Genomic DNA, 12,375 nt, shown 5'->3' on the forward strand with positions numbered 1-12,375 from the left:
TACTACGTGAAACCATCTAAGTAACAGCAGGTTGGAAACACGGGCTTCAGTGTGGTAGTGCAGCCTTAAAAAGTGAAAAATATCAGTCTAAAGAATGGAAAGCAAACCCCTTTTTCTGACAGTTTTTTTCCAGACTCTGTACCGCAAGTAAATACATGGGAACACTCCGAGACTAATTGTAAATTGAGTTACTATGTTGTGATCTGCAGTGAACAGTTGCTTTCAATGTTTGCTCTTTGGTTTGGGTTTTCTTGGGGTTTTTTGTTCTATCAAATCTCTAAAATTGGACCTAAAACATGTCTGACAACTGCTTTTTTTCCTGTCTTATCTAGATATACCTCCTTTCTAGAAGGAAAGGGATTAAGTTTAATTTCCTAGTGTCAGAAGGATAAGTGCTAATTTTTTGGAGTTTATATGAAGTGCTGCTTTGCAAATTAAGAAATTGGCAAAATAACTGCTTTGTTTCCAGATGAGGAAGGTGTGTGCTGGAGCAGATGTTTGGAAATCAAGTGGTTGAAATGGCAAATCAGTGGGACAGGACTCTCCTTTGCTCAGTGCCAGTACTGCTGAAATCTGCTACCCATGACAGAATCAGAAGTCTTGCTGTTAAAAATTTCATCCTCTTTTTATCGTGGCCTTTATTTGTACTTACGGTCCTTTTTTCCCTCTTCTTTCTCTGAGCCTTTACATCCTTTCCCTTGAGATAATTCTGCCTGTAGTATAAAAACCCAACAAACTATTTGTTCCAAATGTTATGGCAGTATAAAAATGGGTTAAACTTCACTTTAGCATTTTCTTGTGGAAATATTTAAGAACATCTTAATTTTGGGGGTAAGAAAGGCATGTATTTACATCATATTTTTATGCAAAACTGAGATTTTTCCCTTCTTTTATAATTAAACCTTCCAAAGTAGGTAGTTTTAATATCTGCATGATTAATCTGTATTGAAATTTCCTAAAATTCATCTATATTTTGCAATTCCAATTTAATTTCAGAGCCGTGTGATAGAAATTGAATGTGGAATGTATAGTTTTAAGTCTGGGGTTAGTTCGCAGTGTCCAAGTTGCACTGAATAAAGCATTTAGGACAAGATGCTGCATAAGCTTTTACTGGACCTGGTGGAGGTGCTTACTGAATAAGATTTTGAGATCTTGCTCAGATAAACAGACCTGGCCATAGCTGCTTGCCCTTGCTCCAGCTAACCAGACTGAGGAACTGACCTAATTGAACTTTTTGGGTTTTGTGTTGGAAAGGGGATTGGATTAGTATCTTCTATTACACTGCCTTAACTACTTCTTACAGCTCTTGCTACTGAGTTTGAAGTCTATGATGCTATTAGGTGGCTTGCCTTTCAGTTTTGTTGGGGGTGGGGTGGGTGTTTGCATTTATATATTTAGCAGAGAATTTCTGGGGGAAAATGTGTTTAAGCTGTGTCCCTCGTGCACCGCTCTTGGTTCACTTCATGACCTCTGACATTATGTACTCTGAGGAGCCCTGCTGATGAATAGCACTAAGCCTAAGCATTATGGTCAGCTTTTAGACATGCAGATATGGATCAAAGTTTCATTTATCAGCTATTGTAGATATGCAGATGTTGACTCTGAGCCAGAGAAAGGCTCAAATCCCATCTGTGTTTCAGATCTGAAAACAGCATTAGCAGTCTGCAGCCTATGTAATTTCCTTTTGTTAAATACTTACTGGATTCATTTTCCATGTGTTATCATTTTAGTCAGTGTATTATGTTGATGATTGTGCATAAATTTTGACCTGTGTTATATCTCTTTCAGTGACCAGGAGCCTCCTTATTCAATGATCACATTGCACGAAATGGCAGAAACAGGTATCAAAGGCATTGTGTTGGGCATTTCAGCTATGACTCCAAAGGGAAAAAAACCAACCTCACCTCTCTTTGTGAAGAAAAATACATATAGCAGTTTGTGTTATGACTTGCTGTAGCTCTAGGGATGTGGGATCCAAAACGCAGTTCTGCCCTTCAGAAGCTTCACTGAGCTCGTTGCATTTGCCTGAGTTTTTGAACTCCATTTAACTTTCCACATGAACTCTCCAGAAGCAGCTAACGGATGGCCCCAAACACATTGTGATGGCATTAAACCAGAAGCCACAAAGAATGTCTGTTTGCAATAAGGCAGAAACAACCTATATATGTATGTTGACATGGTTTAAACCCACGTGCTCCAGTGTTGGTAGATAGTACATACTTTTTGTTTTGGGTTTTGCTGTCTTTAGACCCTGCTTTATTGAAGTAGTTGTTTCAACCTTGTCCCTAAGTACCCCTGCAAGAATGAGCCATGTTTGTGCAAGGGCTGTTCTATCTTTGTTACTGTATGAAAAATTCTCCCAGCTCAAGACCTCCACCAAATTTCTGGTTTAGGTGATTTTTTTTATTTTTTTTTTTTTTTTGCCTCTTAGTGGAGTTGGTACTGGTCTTAGGAAATGTATTTCTGTATCAGTCAATTCACTGATTAGATATTACAGCAATTTGGTAGAATGTTTTTCAGGGGAATGTGCTAGCAAAACTCAAACCTCGGGGTGTTACTTATATTGCCACTGTTGAAGGGAGTGCTAAGTCTTCTCAACACCGCTCGCTTGTATACAGATACAAACTGCCTTTATTTTCACTTCAAAGGGAACTGTTTTCTTGCAAATCCAAATCTGTTTACTTCATTAGTAGTTTAATATCTTATATGTGGATTGTTGTTTACCACCAAGTAGAAGCCCTTGTCTACTCGTTAAACAGCTGTCCCTTATGAAAGCAAATTGTCTTAAGACCGCCAGGCATAGGACAAGCTAATGCAGTTCCTCTGAGGCCCCTGTTCCCTGAGGGAAGAGGGCTCTGACTCTCTATGTCCTTAGTGTCATCATGGACGCAGTTTTATTAAGTTTAACATTTGACACTGGACGCTGAACTCTTTAGTATCACACTGGAGCAAGCTTCTTGTCTATACGGGTCATGAGTGTTCCTTCCTAATACTGGTGGGAGCTAAAGGATGCTCTGGCCTGGGCAGGACTGCTCTCCAGACAGAGGTGTTCACTGTTACCCAAGCTGCTGTAAACTTTTTTTTTCCTTTTTGAATTTAAACTTCTGAACTACTGCAAACTAAGACATTGATATAAAAAGTAAGCTATTGGTTTGTTTTTTTTTTTTCTTCATGTCTGTAAACTCACTGGGTAATTTTGAGGATTTTTCAATTTACATTTATGGATATATTTTGAACACTTCAGAATTGCAGTGTTAGTTCTAAGTGTTACTTCTGTTTTGTGGTTGACAGATGAAGGCTGGTTGGAAGTTGTCCAGTCTTTAATTAGAGTTATTCCATTAGAAGATCCCCTGGGACCAGCTGTTATAACGCTACTACTTGATGAATGTCCGCTGCCAACAAAAGTGAGTGTAAAGCATATGTATTTATCTGTGGCTGAATTTCAGTTATTTGTGGTTGTCACACCCATGATAGCTTCTGGGTGGGTTTCAGCCCTGACGCAAGACTGTTAGCTGTCCAGAAAATGGGTGTAACTTGCAACTTTCAGTAATTTGTGGTGACTGTATCTAGTTGCTCCTTACTGTTAGAAGCATTGTAGGGGATTGAAAAAAAGAAAAAAATTAAAGATAAATTGGATTCATGGGCAAGAAGAGGAGGGCTTTGGTCTTTAGCTGCTTTTCTTGCTGTCTGCCATGTGGTACACGAGTGATGTGCAGTGAGGGTGTAGAGATGCTGCAGTACAAGTTCTGCTGTTTCGTTCTCAAAAGCTGCGTGTATACAAGGCATTGAATTTGTTCCTGCCCTGCACATGAGGAATGCAACACAACTGGGTGTGTTAAGGTCAACAAATGACATCTTTGAACTATGAAATATCTAGATTCAGTTTTGGCAAATTTGAATACTTCTATTTTTTTACTGACTGCTAATCCATTTTTTGAATGGGAAAATGACCTGAGGTGTTCACAGCGTATCGGTACAGCTGTTTTAGTGAGAGCCTTAAGTGCTTCAAGAAGCTAATCACCATTGAATCCCTTTAAACGTGGTGATTGTATGGAGAACTTGTCTGTCTTCAGATGGTTGTGATGATCTCATTTCATCAGAAATTGATGATGACATCATTGCAGCTTTCACTTACCAAACTACTATTTATACTGCCAATTTTAGTTTTCAGTTTGCATGGTTAGGGATATAAAAAGCTGGTGGCTTTTTGACTTACATAAACGCATTAGTGGCTGGAGAACTAGTCAAGCTCTCTAATTACTTGAAGTGGGTTTGTTTCCTCTGGGCTATTGACTAAAGTCAGCTGAGACTTCTGAACAAGTGAAATGTTGTATGATGGCTGTCACATAAACTGCAAAATGACTTTGAAAACAAGGCAAAATTTCTAGTCAGCTTGCTTTGAAAAAGTAATCGGGAAATGGAGACCACTGTGAATGCACCATATGAAGAGTGATTTTTGTAATTTTTTTTGTTGGGCTATACAGTGTGTACTTGGCAATTAAATTGTTACTTTTTCAAAAGTCACGGGACTTTTTTTAGGTATTTTAATTTTAAGGAGTTAGCTATGAAATAGTTGACCTTAACAAGACAAAACTAATAAGATGCCTGTTTCTGGAGTGCACAGAGGTGTTTTTTTTCCTGTGCAATCTCTTTATGGCACAAAGGGCTGCAGTTGTGGGATCTGCTGGTCACATGCAGCCTAGGAAAGTGCTGCTGTTAATTTTCATTCTCTTCTGGGTAAGTTTTAAGTTTTTGGGGTCTTAAGGGTTTTACATTGGTGCCCCATTTCTGTGGCAGCTGGCGAACAGCAGCAGGCAGTATTTCATTTTCTGTTATTGTAGGCTATGAAGTCCATAACGTTAAAATGGCAGTGGAGTAAAGTCTTTATTTAACTCAAAATAGCTGATTTCTGTGACTATTCTAGTTATGGCTAAAAGCAGTATCAGAGTTTGTCAAGAGTCTGATTTTTAGTGAGGCTTTTCCATCCCAAACAATGTGGCTCAGTCATCCTTTCTTCTTTCTCTATTCTTTCCACTTAGCGTCAGTCCTGTTCATCAGTTCTGGTTTTGTGGTTTTTCTTTTGGAAACATAACTACTTTTCAGTGTGATCTCTGTACAAACCTCAGACTCTAGTGAAGTAAACTGATTTGAGTGTGGCTCAGAACACAATTAAAAGAAATAAATCAACTTGAGCAGTACTCAATTTTTTTTTTCTCCAAATAGCCTGCTGATGACTTCAGTATGAGGAGTTCTTCTATTTTAATTAGATCCTAGCCTGAGATTATGAAGTTTCAATCTGAATCAGCTGGAACTTGCATGAAGTCTAGGAAGTTGAGGGGGATTTGGAACTTTGCAGGGTGGGGTTCTCCCTGTGGGATAACTTACTCTGCCTCTAGATTAACCCCCAACTACTTTGAAAATGGAGGGTATGCTCTAGAACTATCTTGAATTTTATCCATACCATACTGCCTGAAGGAAGCAAGTCAAAGCGTGGTGGTTTTGATTTATCACCCTCATAGATTACTTCCCAAATTAGTGTGACAACAGAAAGCAGTTTATGCTCTCAAGAATATAATTGATGTGCTGTAAAGTTGACAGCATCCTAAATTTATGATGGGGATGTGTGCTCTTTTTTTGGGGTATGTCTCTTTAGTCCTGAATTCTAAAGTCTAAACCAGGCCTTTTCTTTTGTAAAGGGCGTGAGTTTTAGGACACTGGAAGCAGTTGACAGTAGTGCCCTATGTGCTGATTAGTATTGTTTGCCTCTACTATTCTAGTTCCTATTGCTATAGGTAGTTCCTTTGTGTGTATCCAGAACTGTCCCAAGTTGCTGATCAGGACAGTGACCAATAATCTGGTGTTGATTTTAACTCTTGGGAAGAAGAGTTCAACATACCCATCTGTTCTTTATTATCTTCTTACCTTAGAAGACAACCATCCCATGCTGTCTGTAGTGTAATGCTGACATTAGTAACACAATGTAAAAATAACTTGTTGTGCTGTATTGGGTTAGGGGGGAAAACATGTCATGTCAATATTGAAGAAATTTCTGATTTTTCTTTTTCAGGATGCATTACAAAAGTTAACTGAAATATTAAACTTAAGTGGAGCTGCTGCTTGCCAGGATGCTTGTCACCCTGCCAAACACCGGAATACAACTGCAGTACTGGGCTGCTTAGCAGAGAAGTTAGCAGGTAAAGCCGTGGGATTCTTCCGAAGGCTTGCATTTGGCTCACTGAAGTGCCTTCTGATTTAGCACCCGCAATGCGGGCTAGCTCAAAAAATGTTTTCTTAGAAGTGAATAATATTCTGCATCGGGGGAAGACCTTGTGTGACAGGTGTGGCAATCTACTGCTTTATTAAGGTGTTGAACACTCACTAGCTTGGGTCTGATCAAGCCGTTCACAGTCCCAGATAATTAAAAAGATCAAATCCTTCAGCACATGGTTAGTGGTTGTGGATCAGTGTGTGTTTATGATGTATTGCCTTTGTGATGGTAATTGGTCTTTTCTGTAGACTGTTCTGGTTCTGTGTGAATTACTGAGAACACATAGTTCTTTATAGCCAGTAGGCAGGAGTGTCAAATTAGTAGTCTTAGCAGCTGTAGAGAAACAAAAAAGATGCGCTTTCCGTTAAACATATATTGTTCTATTGTAGTAAGCTGAAAAGTTTCTCTCTTCTGTGTTACTTAAAAGAAACTTGTTGGGATTCTATTTTAAGGTGACTTTTATTCCCTGTCATTTCTGGTACCCTGCTGGAAACCAATGATTACATTTCCTTCCTGCCAATGGATGATTTTGTATCTAGTTTTTACTCTTTTTCTGCAAGCGGACAAGAAAAGGAGGAAAAAGTGATTGTCCAATATCACCTAATGGTTATTAAAAAGTATCAGCAGAATTTCTGCCTAAAGTAAAGAACGAGGGCAGAAAGCATTTTTGTACTATAGTACTTCCACCCTGTTATACTAAGTCACAATGTGATCCTGTATCCACTTTTGTCTTAGTGGACACAGATCTCATTGTATCAACTCAAGCAGCAAATCTGTTAACGCTGTGTTGGAACCCTGCAACTTGCGAGTTTGATGCCAGAGTTTGATTCCTGCGTATCTCTGCCTTGGTTAAGTAGACAGTGTTTCAGGCCTTTTTTTTTTTTTTTTTTTTTTTTTTTTTTAGTTGGCTGCTTGCTAATTGTGTAGTTAACTATCACGTAGGCTATATTAGATGCTCAGTTTTGCTTATTTTGGGCTACTGATAAATGGAGCTATTCTTTATATTTTGGCCCTGAAAGTAAAGGGGAGCCAGTCTCTTTTTGAAAGTAAAGAGCATCAAAATGCTAAGCAGAGGCTTGTGGAGTCTTACTTAAAAATCTCAGGAGTGTGGCTAGAACTTTGTACATGTTTACAGCAAGTAAACTGAATATGTTTCTGATTTGCCAGTAAGTGTGTAATTATCAAATGTATGGGAAATACCTGACTGGGAACAGTGATAAATGTTCTCTATTATAGTTCTGCTTTGTTGTGAAATTCTTAGCTGTTCTTTAATTTGTTGCTTTCTGTTTAAAAGATCTGTGTGATGAGTGTTAGTGTTTCTCATAGATGGATTTAATTTTTAATGTACTTGTAGGTCCTGCAAGCATAGGCTTACTCAGCCCAGGCATATTGGAATATTTACTTCACAGCTTGGTAAGTGTCTTAGATCTTTTTGTATGTATCCATACATAGCAATTATAATGCAATTTTTTTGTGTGTTCCTATTGTGAAAAGTTAGGGTCATGTTTGGTAAATACTGGCAGAGTGTTATAGAAAGCTGAGATTCCAGAAAATCTGGAATCTCCATCCTTGGAGATAATTAATCAATAGGACAAGGCACTGAACGAGCAGCCTGATGTACTCGAACCAGCTCTCCACAGGAGAGTGAACTAGAGGAACTTAGGAGGTCCTTTTCAACCTAAAGCATTCTGTGACAGACTAACAGCTTTTCCTATCCATCTGTGCTGGGTATTTATTAAACAACTTTTCTTACTGCTCATGTTTAGAACTTCCAGTCCCATCCAACAGTGATGCTTTTTGCACTAATAGCACTGGAGAAGTTTGCACAAACAAGTGAGTATTAGCCTGATACTGCTCTTAACAATCATACTATGGCTTCTACTGCAGGATTGTCACTTGCTTCATCTGATAAAACTTGTGAGCATGAGAGAGTGGATTGGTGGAAACACGAATATGGAAGAGACATGTTTGTCCACTTACAGGCAAAAAGAAGTATTTATTGCTTTAGTGGCATCCCTCTACCCCTAAAAACCCTTGAGATATTTGCTGAAATTCAGTGTAGTTTTTCCCAACTAGAAATTTCTGTAGAAGGACTTATGACATGAGGCCTTTGTCACTGAAATATATCTGTATTACAGATGGATAACAGCCATTATTGGGTGTTTGCAGGCAGGAAAAAGTATTTATTGCTTTAATGACACCCCCATTCACAAACCCTTAAGAGATTTGCTGAAACTCAATCCTTCTCAGCTTAGAAATTGCTACATAAGGACTTAGGACACAAAACCTTTGTTGCTTGAAAAGAAATAAATCTGTGTTGGAGAGATGGAGAACAGCTGTGATCTAATAGTCTCTTGATGATGCAGCTCAGTGCTGAGAAGTTGGGTATATCTGAGTGCTAAGTTCATGTCTGGGCAAAAACTTTCATGTTTGTAATACTGAGGTTTAAAGCAGGGGGCTTCTACTGCATTTGTATAATGTTACAATTTTTAACTAAACTTATCCTTCATTTATAGCAATAATATTTTTTTCCTCTTATATTACAGGTGAAAATAAAATGACGGTTTCTGAATCGTGCATTAGCGACCAACTGATCTTGCTAGAGAAATGGACAAATAATCCAGACTATTTAAAACGCCAGGTTGGATTCTGTGCCCAGTGGAGTTTAGACAATCTGTGTAGGTATAATGAAGGGATGGATTCATTTAATACTAATAATTTCTCCAAAGAGATGGAGGACTACTTTGTTTTGTATAAGCACTTATTGTAAACATACCTGGCTGCATTTGTAATCACTGTGCTTAAAAAAAAAAAAGGGGGGAGGGGGTGCAAATCCAGTGTGATTGCATGGAAAGGAAATTTTGGCAAGGAAAATGTTTGAAAGGAAGTCATTTGTACTTTGCAAGTTGGAGCTGCAATGAAAATGTTTCTTTGCACCATATTTCCTGTAACCCACGCTTAAACAGATGTGCTGAGTAGCTAAATAGTGCAGCTCTGTGGAACAGCTGGATTACTGACATAGCCTGATGACAATCACTACTGTGATCATACCCCAGCAGTGCACAGTCTCAAAGAATTATTAAAGATTTAAAGTAAAGATACTGTCTTGTGATCAAAAGTGAAAAGTGTTTGACAAAGCACTTTACTAGATCTATCTTTTTGGATGACCAATGATCATCAAATTCACTTGTTTAGCTGCACCCTTAAAATCACAACCACTCTAAGGACCTTGTAGTCTCTAAAATGCCTTTTAAATAAATTTGTGTAAAAGGACTTGTTGGGCTTTATGGGGCTTTACCCAGCTTATGGAAGGCCAATGTTGGTTCTATTTAGTAAGCATCTGTGTAAGTGTTGTAGCAAGTTTGAGATATATGAAGGGTCTTAAGATAAGATCTCTGATTTTGGAAATAAACATGCCTGTGTCAGCAGTTTGATACCTGGCAAGGTAAATGTTTCTGATCCTTCCGTGTGAAAAGGGGATGCAGGGAATAAAGGGCTGCTTTGACTCAGTTAGTTTGTCACCTACCTGAAAATGAGAGGGTAAAAAACTTTAAATCCTTGTTTTCCCCTTCTTTCCTATCCCCAAGATCTTTTCCACTGTGGTGAATTAGAAAAACTCTACCCAACTGATTGCCCAACCAATACAAATACAGTGGTAAATTCTGGAACAGTGGCATCTTGGTATCAACTTGGATGCCTTACGTTTGCCTGTGAGCATTAATTAGCATAAATTATTTATATATAATTATTTTTATATATAATCCTAAAAGCATTGATTAGATTGTAGGAGCTTTAGTCAGAGGTGTAGGTTGTGTTCTTATGTTCAGAGGATATTTAGCACACAGTGATGCTGTTTACATGCAGGCAAAATGCCAGTGTCGCATTCAGTTATGCCAAAAACTAATAGCATTCTAGAGAGACTGATTGGCACTGTGTGAAATGTTTAAAATAAAGTTTTGCTGCAGCAGTGATTAAAACTAGTTTTATTTTGCAGTTTTAAAAGAAGGCAGGCAGTTTACATATGAGAAGGTTGATTTGACCAACATTAGGGCTATGCTGAACAGTAACGATGTCAGTGAATACCTGAAGATCTCGCCACATGGGTTAGAGGTAGGATATCGTTTCATGATTTCAACCTAAAAAAGAGCCTGAAGAAAAGGGCAGGCTTTAACTATTTTTGATTGCTCCTTGCCTCTGTGATTTCCTAGAAAGAATCGGTTCTCTGCCAGCTTTGTATAGAAAACTTGCTTTGTCAGAGGGTTGTAACATCGCTACAGTGATCTCAGTTGTAGGAATGTTCACGCTAAAGCAACACCTGTAGCTATGCCCCAGATTTTCAGAAAATTTGGAAGTTTTTTGAGGACAATGCTTAAGTCAGCTGGTTTTTCACTCAATTTTACTAAAATTGTTCACAAAGTATAATTCCTATTGTTTGTTCTATCTATTTTGAAAAGCCCATAGCAGTAGGATTTTTGTCTCAGCCATGTGTGTTTTGGGGCTTTTTTTCTTCCTCTGTTACTTTTTTCTGAAACCTTGTTTGACTACTTGGAGATGAATTTTCATGTATTAACATTGAACACCTCTCTCCTTCATGCCAGCAGTCAGCTAACAACCAGTGACTTGGGTTTTAGTCTTTAAATTGACTCTGTCAACTTTCTACACTTTTTTTTTTTTCCCCCTGTGGTTTACCACTGGAATGTTTTTTTTTTTTTAGTCCTGCCTACTCACTAGTTTGTGTGACAATTATCGCTCTATAGAGAGGTTGCTTTCTGTCTGAAGTGCCTCTAAAATTATGCTGGTGTATTCTTACATGCAAGAAACTTGATCCAAAAAGAAAGGGGCTTGTTTGAATGCTAATTTTGTCAAAACTTAATTTTTGGATTTGTTTTGGTAGGCTCGATGTGATGCCTCATCCTTTGAAAGCGTTAGATGTACGTTCTGTGTTGATTCTGGAGTTTGGTACTATGAAGTTACAGTCATTACTTCGGGGGTGATGCAGATAGGATGGGCTACCAAAGACAGCAAATTTCTCAATCATGTGAGTACACGTAATGTCACCTAGCTGATGATGTAACTTCAGTATTTTTCTGCTTACACCACCTATGAAAATAGCTCTGATTATTCTGTGGTAGTAACTGAGCACTTGTGTTTCCTTCAATTTTTCTGTACTTTTGTGAAGCTATTTTTGCTGAATTTATTGGTACAAGAAAAGGCTGTACTGTCCTTGCTACAGACTGGCGCTGTTCATACAAGTCATACATACGTGCTAGCAGTGACAGCTTCTTATCTACTTGCTGTTGTCTGGAAGCTGCAGGATAATTTCTTGTGGCTTAATCTCTTGGAAATTCTTTAGGTAACAGCAGTGGTTGCTGTCTGTTTCTGGAAGCAAACAGTTACTCAGTAGGAACTAACAGATTATCATGCACGCACTTGTACACAGGTCACGAAGCAGCCATTTGGTTATGCTCTTTAACATACTTTCCTATTAAATTAATTATTTCTTTACCTTGTGAAAGTTATTTAAATTGACTCTGGGATACCATGGTATCATTGCTGCTACCAGCAGATTCAATGTGGTACAGTTTGGGTACATGATAGCCTTTAAATGAAAAATCAGGATTACAAAAACAATAAACCCTCTACTCTCTTGCCTTTATTCTTATAATAGAGAATGTGTGCTGTCTTATTTTAGTTTGCTTTGCTCTCCTTCTCATCCAGATAAGCTAGTATCTTATTCTTAATTCTAAGTATTCTTCTTCCCTACTGTTTTACTTAAAATTATTTTACTATTTTACTTAAGTTATTACTTACTAGCATTAGAACAAAATGTGCCATGTGCACATGAAGTCCAAACTTATAGTCAATAATATCAAATGTTAGTAGAGATGTAATAAGTACTTCTTTCTTAAATCTATAATAATTACTACCCAAAGAACTTCTCTGCTTCTCTTAGAGAGGACTTTCCATGTTATCTGCCTTCCAAGCTTCCATTAAAGTTCATTAACATGCAAGCTAGGATTTTCATACAAAAAGCATGTATGGCCTAGCCTATGTCACTGACCAGAATGGAAATACAGTACTGGAATTTTAAGTTGGCAATTCTATGG

At 38.0% G+C, this 12,375-nt stretch overlaps 1 protein-coding gene across 5 annotated transcripts in view; it reads left to right on the forward strand.

The window, feature by feature from the left end:
- RSPRY1 (ring finger and SPRY domain containing 1) overlaps positions 1 to 12,375 on the forward strand; it is a 39,163-nt gene that overhangs the window by 16,260 nt on the left and 10,528 nt on the right. For all 5 annotated transcript variants that reach the window (XR_013931931.1, XM_080410989.1, XM_080410992.1 and 2 more), the window contains 8 exons: positions 1,789 to 1,841; positions 3,292 to 3,404; positions 6,068 to 6,194; positions 7,623 to 7,681; positions 8,035 to 8,101; positions 8,815 to 8,946; positions 10,263 to 10,378; positions 11,163 to 11,306. Coding sequence is in view for 4 of the 5 variants with exons in the window: in XM_080410989.1 (XP_080267115.1) it covers positions 1,789 to 1,841; positions 3,292 to 3,404; positions 6,068 to 6,194; positions 7,623 to 7,681; positions 8,035 to 8,101; positions 8,815 to 8,946; positions 10,263 to 10,378; positions 11,163 to 11,306 (811 nt within the window). In the remaining variant the exon portion in view is untranslated. The remainder of the gene's footprint in view (positions 1 to 1,788; positions 1,842 to 3,291; positions 3,405 to 6,067; positions 6,195 to 7,622; positions 7,682 to 8,034; positions 8,102 to 8,814; positions 8,947 to 10,262; positions 10,379 to 11,162; positions 11,307 to 12,375) is intronic.

The sequence above is a fragment of the Falco punctatus genome (genome assembly GCF_963210335.1).
Source record: "Falco punctatus genome assembly, chromosome: 14".
Classification (NCBI taxonomy): domain Eukaryota; kingdom Metazoa; phylum Chordata; class Aves; order Falconiformes; family Falconidae; genus Falco; species Falco punctatus.